The sequence below is a fragment of the Oncorhynchus nerka genome, linkage group LG23 (assembly GCF_034236695.1).
Source record: "Oncorhynchus nerka isolate Pitt River linkage group LG23, Oner_Uvic_2.0, whole genome shotgun sequence".
Classification (NCBI taxonomy): domain Eukaryota; kingdom Metazoa; phylum Chordata; class Actinopteri; order Salmoniformes; family Salmonidae; genus Oncorhynchus; species Oncorhynchus nerka.
This window is the reverse complement of record NC_088418.1, coordinates 20,375,522-20,401,678: the sequence shown is the minus strand read 5'-3', so window position 1 is coordinate 20,401,678 and position 26,157 is coordinate 20,375,522. Positions and strand designations below refer to the sequence as shown.

Genomic DNA, 26,157 nt, shown 5'->3' with positions numbered 1-26,157 from the left:
GACAGCTTCGAGTAAATTCATGTTGGACACTTTGGCCCACTGAAATCCCCCAAGGTAGAAAAGCTATATATTCTCAATTTATATTCTGAAACCTAAAGCTTGAAACTAAAGCATTGTCAAGCATTTACTCTGTTTAAAGGCTACTTCTGAGTCATTTTAAAACATAGTCACTTTTCAAGGGAAAACACTCAAATATCTACACAAAGGTTTATACATGTATTATGCCAATCTCTCAGTTGTCACCAATAGCCCATGCAGTCTGATCACAGCCAAAATGGACGCCGAGTGTATTTACAGTGCCTTCAGAAAGTATTCACAGCCCCTGTCTTTTTCCACATTTTGTTGTGTTACAGCCAGTGAATTTCAAACACAGATTTAACCAAAGAGGTTTTCCAATGCCTGGGCAAAGTAGGGCACCAAACAGACATTGAATATCTTTTTGAGCGTGGTGAAGTTATTAATTCGACTTTGGATGGTGTATCAATACACCCAGTCACTACAAAGATACAGGCGTCCTTCCTAACACAGTTGTCAGAGAGGAAGGAAGGAAAACGCTCAGGGATTTCACCACGAGGCCAATGGTGACACTAAAACAGTTTATTGGATAGGAGAAAACGGAGGATGGATCGACAACATTGTAGTTACTCCACAATACTAACTTAATTGATAGAGTGAAAAGAAAGAAGACTGTACAGAATAAAACATTTCCAAAACAAACCGCAAAAAACACATGTCAAATCAATGAACTTTTTGTCCTGAATACAAACTTATGTTTGAGGCAAAGCCAATACAAAACATTACTGAGTAGCAATCTCCATATTTTCAAGCATAGTGGTGGCTGCATCATGTTATGGGTATGCTTATAATCGTTAAGGACTAGGGAGTTTTTCAGGATAAAAAAAACAAAAATCAAACAAAAAAAAACAGAATGGAACTAAGCACAGGCAAAATTCTAGAGGAATATCCATTTGAGTCTGCTTTCCACCAGACACTGGGAGATGAATTCACCTTTCAGCAGGATAATAACTTAAAACTCAAGGCCAAATATACACCGGAGTTGCTTACCAAGAAGATGGTGAATATTCCTGAGTGGCCGAGTTACAGTTTAGACTCAAATCTATGGCAAGACCTGAAAATGGTTTCCTAGCAATGATCAACAACCAATTTTGAAAATAATAGTGTGCAAATGTTGAACAATCCAGGTGTGGAAAGCTCTTAGATTTACCCAGAAAAACACTCAGCTGTGTTCAAAAGTGACATGTATTGAATCAGGGGTGTGAATACTTAAGTAAATGAGATAAAAACATGTTCACTCTGTCATTATGGGGTATTGTGAGAGAAAGAAATCCATTGAATCCTTTTTAAATTCATGCTGTAACACAAAATGTAGAATAAGTCAAGGGGTATGAATACTTTCTGAAGGCACTGACTCCACAGACGTCTGTGGACCAAGCCTCCCGGTGGATGGACAAACTTTGGAGCTACCTTTGAAGATGGTCTGTTTACCCGATAGGTTTCATTAAATGAAGCCTCCATTATGCCTCTCTTGTGCCTGATCAAAGGCATCGCTAAGAGGCATGTCATTCTGCTTCCCCTGACTTGAACGCATCCCCATTATCAAACGGAAGGGGGGTTCTGTTGAGCCAGCCTCCCCTTTACCTGATGCAAGGCCCCTCAGCAGGGGTCCTCTGGCTTTAAGACCCCTCTATTATCAAAATGAAGCCGACAAACAAATCACAAATGCACCTTCGGGATGACCGTCTGATAACATGCTCTCTCTTCTTTCTTTTTTTTCATCCGTCTGGATGGCCGGGTTATTGGGGTTCAGGCTTGGCCCCGTCTGGCATAGACAAGTGGGGCTCAATCTGGCACGTTGGTGGCGTGAAGACTTCAAACCGCGGCTGGACGAGAGGATGGGGTTTAAGGGGGAAACACCCCAGGGAAGCACAAGAAAGACTGCTTTTTTATTTTTTTTTAAATTGAGAGGGCACCCTTTAGTGCAGGGTACCCGAATATGGCCTGCAGGAGTGAGAGAGAAGTGAGAGGCCGGGCCAGGCTGAAGCATTTTGCACTTTTGAGGACGAATCAGCAGCTTTGGGGGAAGTCAGCAGCTTTACCAGGGAGTTGAAAGGGACCCTGGGGGAAAGTGGGCAGTGGGAGGTCCCACTTTAAATACACATCACCTTTGCCCTAAAAAAATTAAAATTGAAGAGCAAAACAAATTGTTTATCAATATAACAGGGTTTCACACAGGCTGAGGTGGACACAGCTTGCCAATCGTAAGTGAACCAAAATGAAAACCAATACTAAAGTTAGTTTGTTCTAGTCTATCCACAATTATTAAAAAGCACCTAAATGAATTGTGCTTGGTAGAAGGCCAGCCTTAATCTGACTCCACTACGAAACTAAAATGAACACACTGTACAGGTTTCTGGTAGAGGCAAAGTTGTCAGAAGGGTACGTGACTAGGCCTATATATTTTCCTCTTTTAAGGGTACGTGATTAATAATATTTTGTATATCCAAAATGGCCTTTCTCCATTCTCTTCTCCTTCTTAATGTATGAGAATGTCAGCTATTCAAAAAGGTGACAAAGGGTATCCTCGCATCTAATAGCATGCGCTCAAAATAGCACAGCACAGACAAAAATGTGAGGAATGCGACTTAGTCGTAATATCCGACACAGCAGGTGTTAATTGCTTGATAATTAACCACGGCAAGTGTCGAGACAGGAGAAGCTAAAGATGAATCATCAGCCAATTAAATGCCCATGGCGAGGGAAGCGAGCTCTCTCAAAGACTAGAGAGATCTCCTCTGTAATCTGAGCTCACAGATTTTCAGGAGTGGAGCCACAGATCACTGACACCTGTAATTTCCCAGTGTTTGCTTGTTCGTTTGTTGATTATTTCGGTTCACATTGGTCAATGCTTTAACCGTGATGCCTGGCGTTTACCTTTACATTTGAATGGGGAAAAAAAGCTAAATATCCGCACAGGTATCTAGTGGAACGATGCATTCCGAAGTTCCACAGGTAAATGAACAACCCCAAGGAAGCTGAGAGAGAGTTCAGAGATGTAACACACTCAAAGAAAAACCTTAAAGTAAAGCCAAGAGGGGCCTTAACACAAGTTCTACGTCTAATGGGAGTAATGTTTGAAAGTAAAACAGGGAGCCTAAAATATGGGTTAAGAGCAAGTGACTAAAGTTAAAACATTTCATTCCTCATTAAGGTTTGATATGTGTACGGTGGAGGGCTCTAGACAGACAGGTGCAGTTTATAAATGACTAAAGAAGGCCTTGTTCTGAAGCATCAACACAAGCCCACACTCCTATGGATGCTACTTGGGCTTTCAAAAACAGACCCCAAAAAAATGAGCCACAGCGGACATGCCAATGACCTTCAGTTTCAGTCAGAATGCGTGTGTTTCGGAAAGTGTGAGCGTATGTTAGAAGGTGTACGTATGCTCAGAACTATACCGGTGTACATTATGGCGTTCACTTACAGTACACACACAAGCACACAAAAACACATGCTTACGTGCATGCAAGTACACGTGTGATAGGATCATTCTTGCCATACCAAAAGGTCAAACGACCATCAGTAGGTGTCAATGTTCCATTGAGCAAGGCACGTAACCGGGGCTGGGCTGTCAGTAGTATGCATAGCTATTCACCAAGACAAATGAGGTGTTATGGTGGGGTACTCACAAAGTCTTTCTCCAGCTTGTCCATCTCCCCCTTGTAGCTCTTCAGTCTGCTCTGGTACATGCCTCTGCTCTGGATGGGGAGCTCACGCACCTCCAGATCCATCTGCTCCATCTAAGTCCAGCAATCAACCAGTTAATTCACCATTAGATGGTAAAAAATATATTAAAAAATAACATTATATTGGCAAAATTCGCTAGAACATAGGTCTAAACTATGCAATTATAGCTGGGTAGCCTACAATTGTGGAAATATGTCAAAACAGATTTTCAATTAAAGATTGTTGTTAAACTCAACTTATTGTACACTTTACTGTTAAGTAAGTAGTCTGTTCAGTATGTGGTGACTACACTGTTAACGGACATTTTATGTAAAGTGTACAGTGCATTCGGAAAGTATTCAGACCACTAGAATTGTTTTAAATTGTGTTGCGTTACAGCCTTATTCTAAAATAGATTTTAAATATAAACATATACACACACACACACACCATATCAATCTACACACAATACTGCATAATGACAAAGCAAAAACACGTTTTTAGAAAGTTTTGCTCATTTATAAAATAAATAAATGAAATAACATTTACAAAAGTGTTCAGTACTTTGTTGAAGCCCCTTTGGTAGCGCTTACAGCCTCGAGTCTTCTTGGGTATGACGCTACAAGCTTGGCACACCTGTATTTGGGGAGTTTCTCCCATTCTTCTCGGGAGATCCTCTCAAACTGTCAGGTCGGACGGGGAGCGTCACTGCACAGCTATTTTAAGGTTTCTCCAGAGATGTTCGAGGGGCTGGGCCCGTCAAGGAAATTCATAGACTTGTCCCTAAGCCACTTCTGCATCGTCTTGGCTATGTGCTTAGGGTTGTGGTTCTATTGGAAGGTGAATTATCACCCCAGTCTGAGGTCCTGAGCGCTCTGGAGCAGGTTTTCATCAAGGATCTATCTGTACTTTGCTCTGTTCAACTTTCCCCTCAACCCTGACTCGTCTCCCAGTCCCTGCCGCTGAAAAACATCCCCATAGCATGATGCTTCCACCACCATGCTTCATCGTAGGGATGGTGCCAGGTTTTCTCCAGACGTGACACTTGGCATTCAGGCCAAAGAGTTCAATCTTGGTTTCATCAAACAAGAGAATCTTGTTTCTCATGGTCAGAGTCCTTTAGGTGCCTTCTGGCAAACTCCAATCGGGCTGTCATAAACATTTTACTGAGGAGTGGCTTCCATCTGGCTACTCTACCATAAAGGCCTGATTGATGGAGTGCTGCAGAGATGGTTGTTCTTCTGGAAGGTTCTCCCTTCTCCACAGTGGAACTGTGGAGCTGTCAGATTGACCATTGGGTTATTGGTCACCTCCCTGACAAAGGCCCTTCTCCACCGATTGCTCAGTTTGGACGGGCGGACAGTTCTAGGAAGAGACTTGGTGGTTCCAAACTTCTTCCATTTAAGAATGATGGGGCCCACTATATTCTTGAGAACCTTCAATGTTGCATGCATTTTTTTGATACCCTTCACCAGATCTGTGCCTCGACCCAATCCGGGCTCGGAGCTCTACGGACAATTCCTTCCACCTCATGCCTTGGTTTTTGCCCTGACATGCCATGTCAACTGTGGGACCTTATATAGACAGGTGTGTGCCTTTCCAAATCATGTCCAATCAATTGAATTTGCCACAGGTGGACTCCAATCAAGTTGTAGAAACACCTCAAGGACCATCAATGGAAATAGGATGCACCTGAGCTCAATTTCGAGTCTCATAGTCTCAAGGGTCTGAATACTTGTGTAAATAAGGTATCTGTCTTTTATTTTTAATACATTTGCATTGTCATTATGGGACATTGTGTGTAGATTGATTAGGAAAATGTTTTACTTAGTTCATTTTAGAATAAGTCTGTAATGTAGAAAAGAGGAAGGGGCCTGAATCATTTCTGAATGCACTGTATACATAGACAGGTTTGATGTAAAGAAATTAAAGTAAAATAGCGTAGCACACAACTTGGATTTGGAGGGGACTGTAAAACAACAAGAGATTCTGAAGATTAAACTGAAATCTCAAGCTAGCAAAACTTCAACATGAGCTACTTCAGAAGCACTCAAAAACTTTTTCGATGTTGATTTGCTGACACATTGCTCTTCTTCGGGTCATTCATCAACAATAAAAAAAAAAGTTCTGACAGAAAGTCAGTTTGGTAAATAAATAAGATGCAATCCATTTGAAGGGTCTTCATTTTACAGACATGTTGAGACCCAACAGTGTCACGTAGAGTACATTAGAGGTAACGTTACAGAGAGACAAGACTCTCTGAGGTGGATTTGGAGAAGACTAATCAAGACAACAACGTCAACAATTTACACGTTAGTTCACTTCCTTAAATTTTTAAACATGACGGGAAGACTCCCTCCTCCAAATAATGGCTCGAAATGTGTCACGGGTGTGTCACTTAAAAGCGAAAAGCGATCACGCCGTTATTGTGCTGAACAGCATTCCACCATGTGAAGTATGTGCGTGTCCTGACGCTGTTAGGATAACACAGGTGCCGTTGTCTTCGTGCACCGGTGAAATTGTCTTGTTTCCTTTTCCAAATGCATTATTACTATACATTTTCTTTTAATGTGAGGAGTGGAAATTACTGATCAAAGACGTACCAACTCTCTGACTTCTTCGAGCTGTTTGTCGACATTTAGAACCAGCTGTGTCTTCTCCTCTGAAAATGAAACGGGAGAAACATATTGATCAGTCGACAGAGGAGCAGTGCTTTATGACAACAACCCAACTCCCCCGCGACGGGGGGATTGAACACACACACCAGAATGCATCTGAAGATATATTTACACATTCTCTCCGCACGCTGAGCCACATTTGAAGTCTTATTTATCCACGTGTAAAAGGCCTTTGTTGGCTTTTGTTAGAGGAGCAACGAGACACCACGTACCAACTTAAAAAGAAATGTCAGCTTTAGTAGGTTGCCAGATTTTCTCAACTCGGAGTCCCACTAATAATGACTAAAACGCTGCTCTATTCTCAAGGCTTCGATTGCAAATCATGACTTGAAACTAATTTGGCCATAAGAGTTCAATATGGAATGTTGTAACTGATTGTGTAATCTCTCAATTCTGGCTGAACTTATTCTGTTATGTGTAGCAACTAGGGATGGGCATCTGAAAGAATGTTTGTGTTCGAGTCCTAGTAGGCTCACAGAAATGATTTGGAGTAGGCCTACTCGAGTGCTAGTACGCTCACAGAAATGATTTTGAGTAGGCCTACTCGAGTACTAGTACGCTCACAGAAATGATTTTGAGTAGGCCTACTCGAGTGCTAGTACGCTCACAGAAATGATTTTGAGTAGGCCTACTGGAGTACTAGTACGCTCACAGAAATGATTGAGTAGGCCTACTCGAGTGCTAGTACAGAAATGATTTTGAGTAGGCCTAATGACAGAAATGATTTTGAGTAGGCCTACTCGAGTGCTAGTACGCTACAGAAATGATTTTGAGTAGCTCACAGAAATGATTTTGAGTAGGCCTACTCGGCCTACTCTCGTAAATGATTTTGAGTAGGCTAGTACGCGCTCACAGAAATGATTTTGAGTAGGCCTACTCGAGTACTAGTACGCTCACAGAAATGATTTTGAGTAGGCCTACTCGAGTACTAGTACGCTCACAGAAATGATTTTGAGTAGGCCTACTCGAGTGCTCGGATCATGTGTGAAACAGGTCTGGAGGTAAACGTTGACAGATTGTTCCAATTACTGGTTCAGATACAAAAATGAAAATGTCATTTCTCAGTGCCTTTGACATAGCTACAGCTACTCAAAAAACATTCAACTTTGACATTGTCTGTTTATTGTAAATGTAACCTGGCAAATGGATTTTCAACAATCGAATGCAAATCTTGAATCATGTACTCGAGTATTTGCACCGATCCCTAGTAGCAGCAACAACAATTGAGATAAATACTCCTAATATTCTCGGTCCACATTTGGACATATCATATTTTATTTGTCTGACGTAAACTGATGCCTTGATGGCCCAGAGTTGAAACCAACATCTAAGAAGTCAAGGATCATTATAAAAGACCTATCCTGCTATGGACCAATGTTTGTTAAATAGGCCTAATTGACCAGATTTTCAACAACTGACATGTAGCTGAAAGCCCGCACTACTAGAAACTTCCAGATCAAAAACCAACCACAAGGCTAGCCTATCAGTAACAGGGCGTAACAGTGCGAAAACCAAGAGAAGATCTTCATTGTTTTACCCCTGAGTCTGCACTGCCTTTTGTCAGACATCAAATCCAATTTGAAAACCTCACAGCCTACACAAGTAAACAGCCGGGGGCGATTCTCCTCGAGGTGAGCTGGTGTAGCCCTCTCCAGCATTGGCCTGGACAAGATGATCCTGAAATATGCATGGCTATTTACTAGGAGAGCCGCAGTCTGACGGATGAGTCGTTTTGTAAACAGGCCGCAAAAAAAATGTAAGTTGAGCTCGGTATCTCTGCTCAATATTTAATAGCCAGTGATTGACAGGCCTTCAGCTTTCCATAAACACTCTTGAGAAAAAACATACATCCATGTTTAATGGAACGAGACCTTGCAATACATTGTACTCTTATTCAAACCTCAGTCCCACATTTTTCGGACAGTAACAAAGCAAAACAAAAACACATTATCAATTTGATTCTGGCGTGAACGCTGAAGGATTGGCCAAGAGAGGGTCAAGGACGTTTCTTCGCGTGCCACAGCCATTATCTGCGATTGTGTATAAGTGATGTTGGGAAACACAGCATCCACTGGGGACAAAAAGCTTTTGTCGTAGCCATTGTCATCGTATGAAATTGAGGGCTGCCAACCGATGGGCACAACTCAGGCACTTAAGGGAGGAGAGAAAGACATGAGAAATGTCTTCATGAGTAGGAATGGAATTGAAATTCAAGTGCAAACTGTTTTGGTAGGAGCAGAGGACACGTAACAATGACTGCTGGGTATCATGGGCTTCCGCCTTAGTTCATATTCATGTGGGCTTATTTTAACATGCTGGGTGGTGGGAAACGTGGGGAAATTACACTGTGGAAGAGACATATTGTTTCCGTCAAGAAGCCAATTCAAACCATGACAATTCAAATCGAATGTAAATTCCCATGAGCCATAGCGTAGGAAAATAAACAAGCAACAGACCTATCAAATATGAGCTAAGCAAAGGAAGACAATGCCAGCTGCAGGATCTTTTGTTTGTTGTTCAGTGGGTGAAAAGGCTGTGGCCGGTGAATAGGTAGACAGCCTTTGGTTTTCAAATAAAGTGTTTACTTAACTATGAGACCAGTACAGATATATTTACAGTTATGATACATGATGTTAGGCTCTCGGGCCTCTCTACAGTCTCTGTTATCCTAATTTCAGGAGAGAATTCCTAAAAGGCATGAACAAAAAGGTGAAATTAATCTGGTTAAAATTGAGACTAAAGACAGAAAAGTTAGTAATGGGTAGATCTTAGGATGTGTATCTTTCCCTTTCAAGACGATCAGATACGCAGTGTTTCAACCAGGATTATTTTTCAGCTGGATGGCAAAGATGGCAGCGGGGGCGGGTGATTGTTAGTTCTCTCTTATTTTAAAATATATTTCTACATCATCTTTTATACATACTTTATATCTGGTTTTAGTAGCTTAAGTTTACACTAAAAACGTTTAACCATCACGGAAATTGAGTTGGGCCTCTGAGCTGGATCTGTCTGAGCTGACTTTGTGTGTGTGTGTGTGTGTGTGTGTGTGTGTGTGTGTGTGTGATGCATGTCTATGGTGAAAATACTTGAAATCCTTGTGAGTGAACAGCGAAAAGAGTTTTTATTTACTAACTCTATTTTATCAATGTACCAATCAGGCTTCAGGAAGAAGCATAGCACAATTACAGCAGCCATGAAGGTTTTAAATGATATCACTGAAGCCCTTGACAAAAAACAGCACTGTGTTTATTGATCTCTCTAAGGCTTTTGATACAGTTGATCATGCTATACTAAGGCAGAGATTGTCGAGTGTAGGTCTTTCAGAGCATGCAGTTGCATGGTTTGCTAACTATCTGTCTGATAGAACTCAGTGCACTCAATTTGATGGGCTTATGTCTGTTAAATTGTCTGTCTTTAATGGTGTGCCCCAAGGCTCTGTACTTGGTCCTCTCTTATTCACTATTTATATAAATGATTTAGACAAATGTCCAAAATGCGCAACTTCATTTTTATGCTGATGATACTGTTATTTACTGTTGTGCCTCGTCTCTTATAAAAGCTTTCCAGAACTTGCAAACTGCTTTTTATACTGTTCAACATACCTTGTGTCAATTGAAGCTTATCCTCAATACTGACAAAACTAAACTAATGGTGTTCTCTAAAGAAAGAAATAGACCTCTGAACCTTTCACCTATTACTACCCGTCAGGGCAAGGAGATTGAGGTTGTAACCTCATATAAATATCTTGGAATTTTAATTGATGACGGCCTCTTTTAAATTGCATATTCAACAACTTACAAAAAAATTTACGCTGAAATTGGGATTTTACTTTAGGAATAAGGCCTGTTTTTCTTTTGAAGCCAGGAGGCGGCTAGTATCAGCTACATTTATGCATTTACTAGACTATGGGGATATTTTATATATGAATGCTTCCGCTCAGTGTTTGAGATCAATTGACACCCTTCACCATGGCACTTTGAGATTTATTTTAAAACTGCAAAACCCACACACCACTGCAGTTTGTATACCAGAGTTGGCTGGCCTTCTCTAGTCACTCGTAGGCTCAGGCACTGGTATACATTTATTTACAAAGCCATTTTGGGTTTACTACCTTTTTATTTGGGCATTTTTATTGTTCAGAAATCTGGTGGGTACTCTCTTCGTTCGCTGGACTTTATCATGCCAACTGTTCCAAATGTCCGAACTGAATTTGGTAAAAGGGGTTTTATGTACTCTGCGCCATCGTCTTGGAACGCTTTACAAAATACTTTTAAACTGGAAGAACTTGTCCCGATTGGTATTTTTAAATCACCGATGAATGATCTTGAGACTGATTCCCTGACCTGTCAATGTTTTTAATTTGCTGTTTTTGATTTTGTTATACTCTTGTGAATTCTATGGTTTTTACTAGATGACTTGTAGTTTTTCATGTTTTTTGTCTGTAATTTTTGTAATGACTTGGTGCTGCCTATCTTGGCCATGACACTCTTGAAAAAGAGATTTTAAAACTCAATGAGCCCTTCCTGGTTAAATAAAAATAAACAAATACATGGTGTATTTACAATGTAGGCACCTGATCTGAGCCATAAGGTAGACTAGGCATCTACCACCCCACCACCACAATCAGATTAGTGGCAAAGTCACCTAAGTTTTTATGTCCCCTCACTTTGGTTCTGAAATCACCATCACCCACTTATTAAGTTGTCATTTCTGCACATTAAGTGTTTGAGCTCAATATGTGTACATTTTCATAATATAGCTATGACATGGCCAATGAATATATATTGTGTACAAAACATTAGGAACACCTTCCTAATAATGAGTTGACACCCCCTTTTGCCCTCAGAACAGCCTGAATTCGTCACGCCGTGGAATATAAGGAGTAGAAATCATAGCACAGGGATGCTGGCCCACGTTGCCAGATGAGAGTTCTGCCTGCAGTAGCTGACTTTTATTCTGGTAAAACACCATCTTGAACAGCTCATAGATAACAATAAGCTAGCCATTGACATGGGTTGTCACTCAACTAATGAATCCTCATATCACGCAAGCCATTTTAGTATTTGAATGCTGACTGTGCTGCGCAGATGTGCAAGATCAGGAACCGGCCGTCTACCTTGCATTGGTCAACACGCGAAGCTGGGCAGAGTGAGCGGCTACATGGAGTTAGACGCTGAAGGAGAAGACGAATCAGTTGTCACAAAATAGGAGGTATTTTCGTAAGGTAGAAAGAATGTAATATGAGCAAAAAAATAATTTTCTGACCGACGCATGCTACATTTGGATCGATTTTTGGGATCTGGAGACCGATGCACTTGTATCTTAAACATTTGATCAATGGGTATAGGTGTTTCGTGTCATTCCTCGTAGATCTCATGCATAACTGCATTGATACCAAATGCCCTCTTGTTAGGCTCATTCTCCCTCCACCCACTCCAAATCCCTGGCAGAGGACAAGATGTCGGGAGGTGTAAATATCCCGTAAGAATAACACAATAACACATCCCTGCTACAAATATACAAATATACAAATATACTAATCTATCTGCAAACAGAAGTCAGACAATTGTTCACTTGCAAGGAGACTTATACTAGACCTATACTATACCTAGACCTATGCTAGACTAAACTAGAAGCATTCACAATAAATATTTGAGCTCAAAATAAAGAACATTAGCGTACAACTATGAATAAGGTCAATTCCACAGTAACAGATTGATGTTGAGACTAGTCATTTTCACTTAAAAATGTATGCGAAACAATAACGAATGTCTACAAAGTTAAACCACATAACTCTAAACATACACGGTACCAAAAGCACCAACTGTGATTATGTTACCCAACTTTGCATCTGAACTGTTCAATTAAATGTGTATTAGTAAACATTTTTGTGGAAATTGTTTAAAGAAGTCCTTGTGCATAGAGTTGTATGGTTTATTGTCCCCCACTGTGGATCCGTCTCCGTCCGTTAGGGGGCGCTATATCAACTCTACGTACGTAAGTCCCACAATATATTGCAGACAGTACAGGACCAGTTTTGACAACTTGGCTGAATTATGTGTTTTGCCATACAGATCTGGCATTTACTAAATTACACTGATTGGCCAGATGGTGGCGCTATAATAAGAGATTGAGAATGCAAACTTTGAAAGGTCACGCCCCTCACCCCGTTTGACCAACAGTCATGAAATTTGGTACATAGGTACCTCTCCTCACAAGGAACAAATCTGGCTCTGGTCCGCCATAATGGATTTTCCACTTAAAAAAACGCTACTCTTCTGGCACCAAATGACTGAGCTACACAAAATTTGATATGTGGCATCTATGGATAAAGGTTCTCTGAACGCAATATTTTCCAGACTAGTACCTAAAACAACATGGCCACTATTGGCCAAAAATTATTCACATGGGCGTGGTCTGGCACATAAATGCATATAAATCCATCAAGGATATTCATATTGTAACTAAATTTGGTACACATGTTGCAAACACTGTCAAGATTTAACATATGCAAGAACATTCATATCGGTGAAATCAGGGAGGGGACTGTGGATTTGTCTCTGTGTGTTAGTACGTTCGTCACACGTGATATATCAGACAGACAGCACTGGCCCGATTTGGACTAAAGGTGGATAAATTACGCATCTTCCCTATAGAGATCAGTCAGTTACAAAATTACACTATTTGGCCCAAGGTGGGAGCTACTGTACAGTAATTAACCAAAACGTGTTAAAACACACACAATATCTCAATTGGCCAAAAGGTGCTGCATCATTCGTGGTGGACGACATGTTTACTGTTGCCTGTTTTAAATTGTATTTGATCTCTGAGAAATTCAGCTAATAGCATTGTAGCAATACAAGCAATAGCTTGTAGTCAAAAACCAGAAGTGAGAGATACGTCTCGTTCGTTCAGTCATCCTTATGGGGAAAGAATAGGGTTTTGGGATAAAGGGCAAAAATATGGTCTGAGGTTAACACAGGCTTAGGAGACCTTATACGTTTTGTTCTATGAGATAATACCAGTCAGTTAACATAACCTTTATTAATTAGGAAGCCTTAATGTGCTTTTTTTTTTTTGTTGATAAATGCATTAAATCCACAAAATGTAACCTTAACTAATGAAGATGATCTCATAGAACAACATCTATAAGTTCTCCAAAGCCTGTGTTTACCACAGACCTTATTTTCGGCGTTTATCCAAAACCCCTACAAAAACTCCATTCATATTCCCATTGGCTTTGTCCAACAAACCATGGTGGAGTTAGTGCCTATTGCTCTCTAGTGTGGTGTGGGGGGGTCTGTGATAGAGGTCGACCGATTATGATTTTTTCAACGCCGATACCGATTTTTGGAGGACCAAAAAAGCCGATAACGATTAATCGGCCAATTTTGTTGTTGTTGTTGTAATAATGACAATTACAACAATACTGAATGAACACTTATTTTAACTTAATATAATACATCAATAAAAATCAATTTAGCCTCAAATAAATAATGAAACATGTTCAATTTGGTTTAAATAATGCAAAAACAAAGTGTTGGAGAAGAAAGTAAAAGTGCAATATGTGCCATGTAAGAAAGCTAACGTTTATGTTCCTTGCTCAGAACATGAGAACATATGAAAGCTGGTGGTTCCTTTTAACATGAGTCTTCAATATTCCCAGGTAAGACGTTTTAGGTTGTAGTTATTACAGGAATTATAGGACTATTTCCCTCTATACCATTTGTATTTCATTAACCTTTGACTATTGGATGTTCTTATATGCACTTTAGTATTGCCAGTGTAACAGTATAGCTTCCGTCCCTCTCCTCGCTCCTCCCTGGGCTCGAACCAGGAACACAATGACAACAGCCACCCTCGAAGCAGCATTACCCATAAAGAGGAAGGGAAATAACCACTCCAAGGCTCAGAGCGAGTGACGTTTGAAACGCTATTAGTGCGCGCTAACTAGCTAGCCATCTCACTTAAGTTACACCAGCCTCATCTCGGGAGTTGATAGGCTTGAAGTCATAAACAGCGCAATGCTGGACGCACAACGAAGAGCTAATGGCAAAACGCAAAGAAAGTGCTGTTTGAATGAATGTTTTCGCACCTGCTTCTGCCTACCACCGCTCAGTTAGATACTTAGATACGTGTATGCTCAGTCAGATTATACGCAACACAGGACACGCTAGATTATATCTAGTAATATCATCAACCATGTGTAGTTAACTAGTGATTATGATTGATTGATTGTTTTTATAAGATAAGTTTAATGCTAGCTAGCAACTTATCTTGGCTTGTAACAGGCAGTCTCCTTGTGGAGTGCAGCGAGAGAGAGGCAAGTCGTTATAGCGTTGGACGAGTTAACTGTAAGGTTGCATCCCCCGAGCTGACAAGGTGAAAATCTGTCGTTCTGCCCCTGAACTAGGCAGTTAACCCACCGTTCCTAGGCCGTCATTGAAAATAAGAATGTGTTCTTAACTGACTTGCCTAGTTAAATAAAGATTAAATAAAGGTGTAAAACAAAAAAACAAAAAAATTTTTTTTTAAATCAGCCAAATCGGTGCCCAAAAATACCGATTTCCGATTGTTACGAAACTTGAAATTGGCCCTAATTAAATCGGCCATTCCGATTAATCGGTCGACCTTTAGGAATAAGTATGGTCCAAATCAGATGTTAGGTACTTTATTTTTTGAAGATTATATGAATCCTATAAATTAAAATGGGTGCAATCAATCAGCATAATTTTTCAGAGATCAAATTATATTTAAACAAAATAATGTTTTTAGGAATGCTAATCTTAATCATTTCTAACAAACTATTTCAGAACAATCTGAGATGGTGGGTGTCGAAACCCTCTTGTGTTTTGAGGTTAAATAAATGTAGGGAGGAAGGGCAATTTCATCTCGTTTCTTAGATGTAGGCCTACTTTATATCTTATTACCCACTTTAGAAGTGGAACTATGAAAAAATAAAATGATGCATTAGGTCTACTGCACTTAAGTGGCTTGACTCAACAATTCAGTCCCACTAAAGCCTACATCTTCACAAACAAGACAATGATTTATTTTTCAATGTAGCCCACATGTTCTAGATATGAATAAAGTCTCGTTTTACTTCATTAAAAGTCCAATCCTATTATGTTTAGCTTAGGTACATGATTGAAAGATAATATTTGATATTAAGTACCAATGCTAGGAGCCGGACAACCTATTGCCATTGAACCAGGATTCAATCTCCCTTCAAGAACATATCATCATAAATGTAGAATTAAATTGCTGTGCGTTTGTCAGCACAGCATATGAATGCTCAAGACCTAATAATGGCTATTTGATAGCGAACGTTAGCTAGATAGCTGACAAACTAAAGAGCTAGTTAACGTTAGTTGGATAGGTAACGTCGTTATTTTACTAGCACAACGCTAGTGGAATTGCTTTAGGGAGCTAAAAACTCGGAAGTGAATATGATGACATTTGCGTAAAATACGTGTCATGTGAAACTAGCTAGCTAGCTGCATTATTCATTTGTTGACATGACAGAAGTCATTCGTTGGAAAACTAATAGAGCTTAACGCGGTTTACCTCCACCTAACTTGGGAATCCTTCCAATTTTGTTGGTTATTTCTGCTGTCAGGGTTCCAAAGTCCTGTTCATAGGCTTCAAAATCTGAAGACATAGTGAAGTTTGACTGTAAAACAGGTGTCTTCTTGGCTGAAAAGTAGCTGAAGATGAAGCAAAACAACGCTTTCTGCGAAGGCGGGCCGTCACTTCCGTGTTGCGTTACAGAAAATGTTATCCGGTAAGAAAGCAGCAACTGATTCACTGGTTCTTCCAATGAAGTGTCAAAACTTTCTCCATGCGTGGCCAGAAAAAAAATACGTGTAACAGAGAAATGAAAGACATCGCATTAACTACAGTTTATGCATTAGCTACACATTTATTTATAGCTTCATCAAATTGAAATAGAATAAACCATTTGTTTTTAAGAAGACATCGAACATTTATACAGAATAAAGAATGTTGCTACAATCTCTACTAATCCCACATGTTGTCTTTAATGTATCAAAATGTGATACACAATATATACCTCCCAAAGAGTCCTATTCCAATAAAATACAGAAGAGGGAGCTGCGCGTCTTTAGAAACGTCACATTCTCCGGTTCAACTTTGCAACGTCATCTCTCTGCGACTTGTTGCTGCAACCAGAACAAATATGTAAATGTTCCTTTTCAATCCACTTTAATCGTCGAATTAACGGTTGTATATAGACGTATGATGTATGATATGTTGTTGTTTTAGGAAACACAGTTTGACTCAAGAGTATATTTCACCGATGTGTCGTTGAATTAGCTAAATAGAGGGTATCTAGATCAAGCTAGTTGTATGGGCACGTCAGCCAAAAAAACATACAAATATATTTTATTGTCACACACCGGATAGGTGCAGGGAAATGTGTCAACCATAGTAGTATGGCGCCCCTTTAGCAAACCAGGGTTACGTGCCTTGCTCAAGGGCACAGACAGATTTGACTCATTGTCGGTTCAGAAAATTCGAATCAGATTCAGTCTACAACGTAAGTAACGTTAGATCGTTTTTCCCGCCATTTCCCTGAATAATCAGCTGACGGGTATGAAGCAAGACAATGTTACAGCACTGAAATGATCAAACCAACAGGATATATTTGGATTATAGATGTGTAACGTTATGTGCCTTAGAGTTTCACGAGCAAGCTCACAAACATACTGTATATGCAATTTATTGCATCACAGACTGGAATTGTAGCTAAAGTCTGAATAGTTTCTACTTGTCCTCTAGCTAGATATAGACAGTCATTCTACTATCAATCTACAGGGCGCCTTCTCCAGTGAGGAGGAAGGAGCATATGGATGACAAGGCAAAAGAGCGAGGGAAGGAGAAAATGGGTGCCACCAAGGAGAAAGCTGAGAAGGACAGGGGCAGGGAGAAGGAGAAGGGACGCAAGCGACGAAGCTCCACTGGGAGCAGCAGGTCAGTATTACTGTACCCTTACCATAGCATCTCTTGTTTATTTCAGACAACTTATATCCGCAGTCACTGCTTTCTGATGCCCCACAGTAAGCCCATCTTTCTGTCTTCACTCGGGTCTAAAGTAAGCCCCTCTCCCGGTCTTCACTCAGGTCCAGCTCCAGTAGCAGCTCTGGCTCCAGCTCCGGTTCTTCCAGCGGCTCCAGTTCCTCCTCTGCCTCAAGCCGCTCCGGGTCTTCCAGCTCCCGATCTTCTAGCTCAACCAGCTCCGGGTCGCCCAGCCCCAGTCGCCGCCGCCACGACAACCACCGCCGCTCACGGTCCAAGTATGTGTGTGTAACCGATGTGAAATGGCTAGCAAGTTAGCGGTGGTGTGCGCTAATAGCGTTTCAATCGGTAAGGTCACCGCTCTGAGACCTTGAAGTAGTGGTTCCCCTTGCTCTGCTTTTGTGGAGCGATGGGTAACGATGCTTCGTGGGAGGCAGTTGTTGATGTGTGCAGAGGGTCCCTGGTTCGAGCCCAGGTAGGGGCGAGGGGACAGATGAATGTTAAACTGTTACATGTGACCTGTAAAGTGTAAAGCAGTGGTCTCCAATCCCAGCCCTGAGTTAAAGTGCATGCAGGCTTTTGTTCCACACCAGCACTAAATACTTTCAGTTCACCTAATGGTTTAACATTTAAACCTTCATTAGTTGTTTCAGGTATGTTAGTGCTGGGCTGACAAAAAAGCCTGCATGCTCTGTAACTCTGCTGGACCAGGGTTTGTGATCATTCCTAAAGCTAATCCAAAAACAGGATTAAGGAGATGTGATCTTGGAAGTGACATCTTTTTTTGGGTGAAGGAATAGAGTAAGACCTCTTCTGTTTGTTCTCTAGATCCAAGTCATCAGTGAAAAAGGATGACAAGGAGAGGCGTAAGAGGAGCCCCAGCCCCCGACCAACCAAGGTGTACCTGGGCCGCCTCACCAGAAATGTTGTCAAGGTGAGTCAAAATGACTCACCCAGTCTCCAAGTGTACATGAATACAGTGTATGTGCACATCAATGGGATTCCATATAGCCTATTTGAATGCATTTTTTGTGTCAAGCTGCAGACCGCATGTTGAAGGCATTGGAGGTTTGTTGAAGTAGGGAGCAATATCTTGGGGGTGGGTTTTGACTAAAGTCTCTGCTCTTTTCAGGAACACATCCAGGAGATCTTCAGCTCCTATGGCAAAATCAAGATGATTGACATGCCTGTGGACAGGCTCCGCTCACACCTGTCAAAGGGCTATGCCTACGTGGAATTTGAGAATGCCGATGAGGCCGAGAAGGCTCTTAAACACATGGATGGAGGTTGGTGGAGACCAATGGTTCTGGGTGTACATTAGAGGTCGACCGATTATGATTTTTCAACGCCGATACTGATTATTGGAGGACCAAAAAAAGCCAATACTGATTAATCGGACGATTTTTCATTTGTATTATTTGTATTACATTACATTACATTACATTTAAGTCATTTAGCAGACGCTCTTATCCAGAGCGACTTACAAATTGGTGCGTTCACCTTAAGACATCCAGTGGAACAGCCACTTTACAATAGTGCATCTAAATCTTTTAAGGGGGGTGAGAAGGATTACTTTATCCTATCCTAGGTATTCCTGAAAGAGGTGGGGTTTCAGGTGTCTCCGGAAGGTGGTGATTGACTCCGCTGTCCTGGCGTCGTGAGGGAGTTTGTTCCACCATTGGGGGCCAGACCAGCGAACAGTTTTGACTGGGCTGCGCGGAACTGTACTTCCTCAGTGGTAGGGAGGCGAGCAGGCCAGAGGTGGATGAACGCAGTGCCCTTGTTTGGGTGTAGGGCCTGATCAGAGCCTGGAGGTACTGAGGTGCCGTTCCCCTCACAGCTCCGTAGGCAAGCACCATGGTCTTGTAGCGGATGCGAGCTTCAACTGGAAGCCAGTGGAGAGAGCGGAGGAGCGGGGTGACGTGAGAGAACTTGGGAAGGTTGAACACCAGACGGGCTGCGGCGTTCTGGATGAGTTGTAGGGTTTAATGGCACAGGCAGGGAGCCCAGCCAACAGCGAGTTGCAGTAATCCAGACGGGAGATGACAAGTGCCTGGATTAGGACCTGCGCTGCTTCCTGTGTGAGGCAGGGTCGTACTCTGCGGATGTTGTAGAGCATGAACCTACAAGAATGGGCCACCGCCTTGATGTTAGTTGAGAACGACAGGGTGTTGTCCAGGATCACGCCAAGGTTCTTAGCGCTCTGGGAGGAGGACACAATGGTGTTGTCAACCGTGATGGCGAGATCATGGAATGGGCAGTCCTTCCCCGGGAGGAAGAGCAGCTCCGTCTTGCCGAGGTTCAGCTTGAGGTGGTGATCCGTCATCCACACTGATATGTCTGCCAGACATGCAGAGATGCGATTCGCCACCTGGTCATCAGAAGGGGGAAAGGAGAAGATTAATTGTGTGTCGTCTGCATAGCAATGATAGGAGAGACCATGTGAGGTTATGACAGAGCCAAGTGACTTGGTGTATAGCGAGAATAGGAGAGGGCCTAGAACAGAGCCATAATATAATAATAATGATATAATGATGACAATTACAACAATACTGAATGAACACTTATTTTAACTTAATATAATACATCAATAAAATCAATTTAGCCTCAAATAAATAATGAAACATTCAATTTGGTTTAAATAATGCAAAAACAAAGTGTTGGAGAAGTAACAGTGCAATATGTGCCATGTAAGAAAGATAACGTTTAAGTTCCTTGCTCAGAACATGAGAACATATGAAAGCTGGTGGTTCCTTTTAACATGAGTCTTCAATATTCCCAGGTAAGAAGTTTTAGGTTGTAATTATAGGAATTATAGGACTATTTCTCTCTATACCAATTGTATTTCCTTAACCTTTGACTATTGGATATTCTTATAGGCACTTTAGTATTGCCAGTGTAACAGTATAGCCACCATCCCTCTCCTCGCTCCTACCTGGGCTCGAAGCAGTGTTACCCATGCAGAGCAAGGGGAACAACTACTCCAAGTCTCAGAGCGAGTGACGTTTGACACGCTATTAGCGCGCACCCCGCTAACTAGCTAGCCATTTCATATCGGTTACACGAGCCTAATCTCGGGAGTTGATAGGCTTGAAGTCATAAACAGCTGCTGGCAAATGCACGAAAGTGCTGTTTGAATGAATGCTTACGAGCCTGCTGGTGCCTACCACCGCTCAGTCAGACTGCTCTATCAAATCATAGACTTAGTTATAACATAATAACACACAGAAATACGAACCTTCGGTCATTAATATGGTTGAATCCGGAAACTCATCTCGAAAACAAGATGTTTATTCTTTCAGTGAAAGAATATATTTTATAAGATAAGTTTAATGCTAGCTAGCAACTTACCTTGGCTTCTACTGCATTCCAGTAACAGGCAGGCTCCTCGTGCAGTGCAATGAGAGGCAGGTGGTTAGAGCGTTGGACTAGTAAACTGTAAGGTTGCAAGATTGAATCCCAGAGCTGACAAGGTAAAAATTTGTCGTTCTGCCTCTGAACAAGGCAGTTAACCCACTGTTCCTAGGTCGTCATTGAAAATAAGAATGTGTTCTTAACTGACTTGCCTAGTTAAATAAAGATTAAATAAAGGTGTTCAAAATAAAAAATAAATGGCCAAATCGGTGTCCAAAAATACCGATTTCCGATTGTTATGAAAACTTGAAATCGGCCTAATTAATCAGTCATTCCGATGAATTGGTCGACCTCTAGTGTACATGCAGTTAGCGTCTCTAGTTTGAATGCATTGTAAAAGTCAACTACAGCGCTCTACTCTATTGAACTCTCTGTCCATAACCTATCCTCAGAGTTTTTACCTGAATCATACAATTAGAACATCAATTTAAAAATGTACCTCCATTTGTCCTCTGTTGTCTGCAGGTCAGATTGACGGACAGGAGATCACAGCCACTGCCGTGCTGGCTCGTAGGGTAATACGCCCGCCCCCTCGCAGGCCCTCCCCCCCTCGCAGGATGCCCCCACCACCCCCGATGTGGCGACGCACCCCTCCACGCCTGAGAAGGTCAGCCTCCTACTGTGTTAATGTCAATGTGTGTGTGGATATTTGTCAGTCACAATAATTACATGTTTTACAGTACATTTCTGTATTTATTACACAAAGATGTACTTTGTTCCTATTATTTTATTATGGTAACATCTGTATCCTCTGTTCTGAATCCCTGATTAGAATGAATGGCAGATGACCATGTATCCCCTCAGTTGTAAAGTTAAAGACCTTTGTCATCCCCTTGTTCTTGACCTTTGTTTTCATCCTCCTCTCTCTGTTTCCCAAAGGTCTCGGTCACCACGGAGACGCTCTCCGGTTCGCCGCAGGACTCGTTCGCGCTCACCCGGTCGCAGACGCCACCGCTCACGCTCCAGCTCCAATTCCTCCCGGTAGAGCTGCCTGAAACCTCTCACCTCACAGCTACTCTCCTCCCTCCTATCCTTCTCCCACCTTTCCCGTTCTCCACTGTAAAAGTATGGCTGTATCCAAAGTTCTACTTAGCTTCCTTTCCTAGTCCTTCCCTCCATGTTCACTGATCTCAGAGGACATTACAGGGGAAAGCATGACAGCCTTTCTCTCGTCATAGTGTATTGTTATTGGTCGATAAGCATCATGTTGAATGCTAGGCTCAATCTGAGGCAAGAGGAGTGAAGTGAGCCCTGCTCTCAAGCCAGCTTTTTTTTGTCCTCAACAGCTGAGTTGTGGCTTACACATTGTGATTACAGAATTCTCGTTTTTTGTTTTAGTTTTAATATGCAACTGTTACAACTCTTTAGTTGAGCCAGCTTGACATGTGCTGCCTGATGTTTTAATAAAGTTGACTTGTTTTCATCAGGCTCAATCACACCATGCTACAACATTCCATAGTGCCTCGAGTAGTTAGTTAGGCACTTTGCTACACTTGATACAAGCCTCCGAGCATGTTACCTCAATCATTATGCAGAAGTGTAGGCTGGCTAGACTTAGAGAAGATGTTTTGTGTACCATGTGCATGCACACAAGCGTGAAACACCACTTCCGGTGAGAACTGTAAAGCCACCTCAAATAACTGTTTTACTGTCAATCTATATCCAACATCAAACCCACACACAAAAAAAGGCATGGTTCATTTACCTAAATATTTATACGAAGCTTGAAACGCCGTCCACAATATTGCATTTTAATTGTATACACATGGAGAGGAAGAGGGGACACTATCTCATGTTTAGTATATCACTGCAGCAGTTAAAGGTTAAAAAATGTTTTACAACAATGATCTTATCCATCTGTATAGGAAGGGAAGTTCAGGGTTTGGCCTCCTTGTGCCTCCTGGCTGGGTTTGTCCATCAGGTCTTTGAACCCTAGCTTTCCCAGAGGTTCTTTGGCCATCAGCTGCCTGAAATAGCAGAGGATAGTTTCACATTGGTGATGAGATCAGTCGTGTTTATATCAAGTCATCTCATTCTCAACAGGAAATAAGTACAGTGCCACACTCACTTATCCATCTGGCCTTCAAGGTAGTCCATTGACACATGGCGTTATAATAGCTGCTGTCTTTTAAGCACTTCATGATTTTTTTATTTTTATTTAACTAGGCAAATCAGTTAAGAACAGTAGGTAGTGGTTAGAGCTTTGGGCCAGTAACAAAAAGGTTGCTGGATCGAATCCCCGAGCTGACAAGGTAAAGATCTGTAGTTCTGCCCCTGAACACGGCAGTTAACCCACTGTTCCTCAGTATGCCGTCAATGTAAATAAGAATTTGTTCTTAACTGACTTGCCAAGTATTAATAAAGGTACTTTTTTTTTTTTTTAAATAACAAATTCTTATTTACAATGACGGCCAAGCCCGGACGACGCTGGGCCAATTGTGTGCCGACCTATGGGACTCCGAGTCACGTCCAGATGTGATACAGCCTGGATAGTCTCCAGCAAAGAGATGCAATGTTACATTGTATTTCAAACACTAGACAGCTACAGGGAGAGCAAAAGCAGTTGAACTTTCATTTCACAGATCTCTTACACATGTGCTCAAACAGCCCTTTCCCTGGCATTTGAAAAGCAGCCAGCTACAGCTGGAAACTAACAGAAGTTATGTGAAGCTGTGCAATTGCTGGGTTGTCACTAGTTACCACAAAGTCGAAATTGTCTAAATCAAAAAATAAGCAGATTTGCAGTTTGGTCTTAAGGTTAGGTTTAAAATCCTGATTTTAAGAGATACATTTTAGATATACAGGGGCGTGGGAAGTGTGTGGCTATATATGATTATGTTTGTTTATTTGTTTGGGTAACTTTGAGGAAATGCTTCCATCACTGCATGTCTCCATACAGTGCCTTCGGAAAGTATTCAGACCCCTCGACTTTTCCCACATTTTGTTACGTTACAGCCTTATTATAAAATTGATTACATCATTTGTTCCCCTCGTCAATCTACACACAATGGCCCATAATGTCAAAGCAAAAACAGGTTTTTATAATTTTTTGCTAATTTATAAAAAAAATGTAAAACTGAAATATCACATTTACATGAGTATTCAGACTCTTTACTCAGTATTTTGTTGAAGCATCTTTGGCAGCAATTACAGCATCGTGTCTTCTTGGGTATGACGCTACTAGCTTGGCACACCTGTATTTGGGGAGTTTCTCCCATTCTTCTCTGCAGATCCTCTCAAGCTCTGTCAGGTTGGATGGGGAGTTTTGCTGCACAGCTATTTACAGGTCTCTCCAGAGATGTTCGATTGGGTTCAAGTCGGCTCTGGCTGGGCAACTCAAGGACATTCAGAGACTTGTCCCAAAGCCACTCCTGCGTTGTCTTGGTTGTGTGCTTAGGGTTGTTGTCCTGTTGGAATGTGAACCTTTGCCCTAGTGTGAGGTCCTGAGTACTCTGGAGCAGATTTTCATCAAGGATCTATCTGTACTTTGCTCCGTTCATCTTTCCCTTGATCCTGACTAGTCTCCCAGTCCCTGCCACTTAAAGACATCTCCACAGCATGATGCCACCACCATACTTCACCGTGGGGATAGTGCCAGGTTTCCTCCAGATGTGACGCTTGGCATTCAGGCCAAAGAATTCAATCTTGATTTCTTCAGACCAGAGAATCTTGTTTCTCATGATCAGAGTCCTTTAGGTGCTTTTTGGCAAACTCCAAGCGGACTGCCTTGTGCCTTTAACTGAGTGGCTTACGTCAGGCCACTCTACCATAAAGGCCTGATTGGTGGAGTTCTGCAGAGATGGTTGTCCTTCTGGAAGGTTCTCCCATCACCACAGTGGAACTCTGGAGCTCTGTCAGTGTGACCATCAGGTTCTTGGTCAAGGCCCTTCTCTAGGAAAATACTTTTTCCATTTAAGAATTGTGGAGGCCACTGTGTTCTTGGGGACCTTCAAGGCTGCAGATATGTGTTAGTACCCTTCCCCACATTTGTGCCTCGACACAATCCTGTCTCTGAGCTCTATGGACAATTCCTTCAACCTCATGGCTTGGATTTTGCTGTGGGACCTTATATAGACAGGTGTGTGCCTTTCCAAATCATGTCCAATCAATTCAATTTACTACAGGTAGACTCCAATCAAGTTGTAGAAACATCATAGATAATCAATGGAAACAGGATGCACCTGAGCTCAATTTCGAGTCTCATAGCAAAGGGTCTGAATACTTATGTAAATAAGGAAATTTGCACAAAAATAAATGTAAACTCTGCTTTGTCAATATGGGGTATTGTGTGTAGATTGATGAGGAAAATGTTTCATTTAATTCATTTTAGAATAAAGCTGTAATGTAGGAAAATGTGGAAAAGGGGAAGGGTCTGAATAATTTTTGAATGCACTGTATACATAGACAGGCTGGATGTAATGAAATTATACTAATAGTTTAGCACACAACTTGGATTTGTAGGTGTCTGTAAAACAAGAGATGCTGAAGATTAAACTGAAATCTCAAGCTAGCAAAATTTCTCAAAGTAAATAAGGTGTCTGTTTTTTGTATTGAATATATTTGCATAAAATTCTAAAAATCTGTTTTCACTTTGTCAGTATGGGGTATTCTGTGTAGATTGTTTATGATTTTTTTGTTTATTTAATCCACTTTAGAATAAGGCTGTGCTGTAACAAAATGTGGAAAAAGTCAAGGGGTCTGAATACTTTCCGACGGCACTGTAGGTGGGGTTTAGCCATAATTATGACTATGGCAACTAGTGACGATCCAGTTGCTGCGCACGTCACGAAGCTATTGCTGGCTAAATATACATTTTGAATGTATAATTCAACTTCCGTATGTTTATACAATTTGAAGTTATTCAAATAATAATTACAAATACATTTTTTTTTTTAAAGCTATTGCTTGAACCAACGAGTCTGTTGCTCAACCACAAGTGGTTTATTTTTCTTACCAAAATTATCATTTGTCGGGAGTACAGGACCGAAAAAACTTACTGCTGAAGTGCATACTGTAGCAGTCGAGACAAAAAATGAACAAGACCTTCACCAATGTGTCATGCAAGCCTGCGGTATATTTGAAGCGCCGCATAGTTCTGACGTAGACAAACGTTCTAAGCTAGACGTGAATAATCAACCCATAACATCGATTACGTTTTCGACAATCTGTTAACTTTTAAAGAGACAGAAACAAAGTTTAGACATTCTGTGACAGAAATAAGTAAAAGTACGAGCCAGCTACAGTCTGCTGTCAAATCTTTAACAGTGAAATAGTTTATTTTGTC

At 41.3% G+C, this 26,157-nt stretch overlaps 2 protein-coding genes and 1 long non-coding RNA gene across 5 annotated transcripts in view; 1 reads left to right on the top strand and 2 right to left on the bottom strand.

The window, feature by feature from the left end:
* LOC115107188 (vesicle transport through interaction with t-SNAREs homolog 1A-like) overlaps window positions 1-16,083 on the bottom strand; it is a 201,006-nt gene extending 184,923 nt beyond the window's left edge. The window contains 3 exon segments of the mRNA XM_065007930.1: window positions 3,708-3,818; window positions 6,348-6,406; window positions 15,990-16,083. Coding sequence (XP_064864002.1) covers window positions 3,708-3,818; window positions 6,348-6,406; window positions 15,990-16,083 — 264 coding nt within the window.
* A 34-nt stretch (window positions 16,084-16,117) lies between these two features.
* On the top strand, window positions 16,118-22,296 carry LOC115106430 (RNA-binding protein with serine-rich domain 1). Of its 3 annotated transcripts, none has more exons than XM_029629149.2 (7): window positions 16,118-16,206; window positions 17,259-17,414; window positions 17,564-17,737; window positions 18,288-18,393; window positions 18,592-18,745; window positions 21,339-21,480; window positions 21,753-22,296. In XM_029629149.2, the coding sequence occupies exons 1-7, from the start codon at window positions 16,136-16,138 to the stop codon at window positions 21,856-21,858; spliced, it is 909 nt and encodes a 302-aa protein (XP_029485009.1). In that variant the 5' UTR covers window positions 16,118-16,135; the 3' UTR covers window positions 21,859-22,296. The 3 variants fall into 3 exon arrangements, with proteins under 3 accessions (XP_029485009.1, XP_029485010.1, XP_029485011.1); XM_029629150.2 differs by lacking the exon at window positions 16,118-16,206 and adding an exon at window positions 16,568-16,622; XM_029629151.2 differs by lacking the exon at window positions 16,118-16,206 and adding an exon at window positions 16,646-16,980.
* Window positions 22,297-22,569: 273 nt separating this feature from the next.
* LOC115106431 (uncharacterized) lies at window positions 22,570-25,967 on the bottom strand. The gene is made up of 2 exons (XR_003860043.1): window positions 25,828-25,967; window positions 22,570-22,840 (listed from the first exon to the last, which is right to left on the bottom strand). It is a non-coding gene; the product is annotated as an uncharacterized LOC115106431 (long non-coding RNA).
* Window positions 25,968-26,157: the final 190 nt, after the last annotated feature.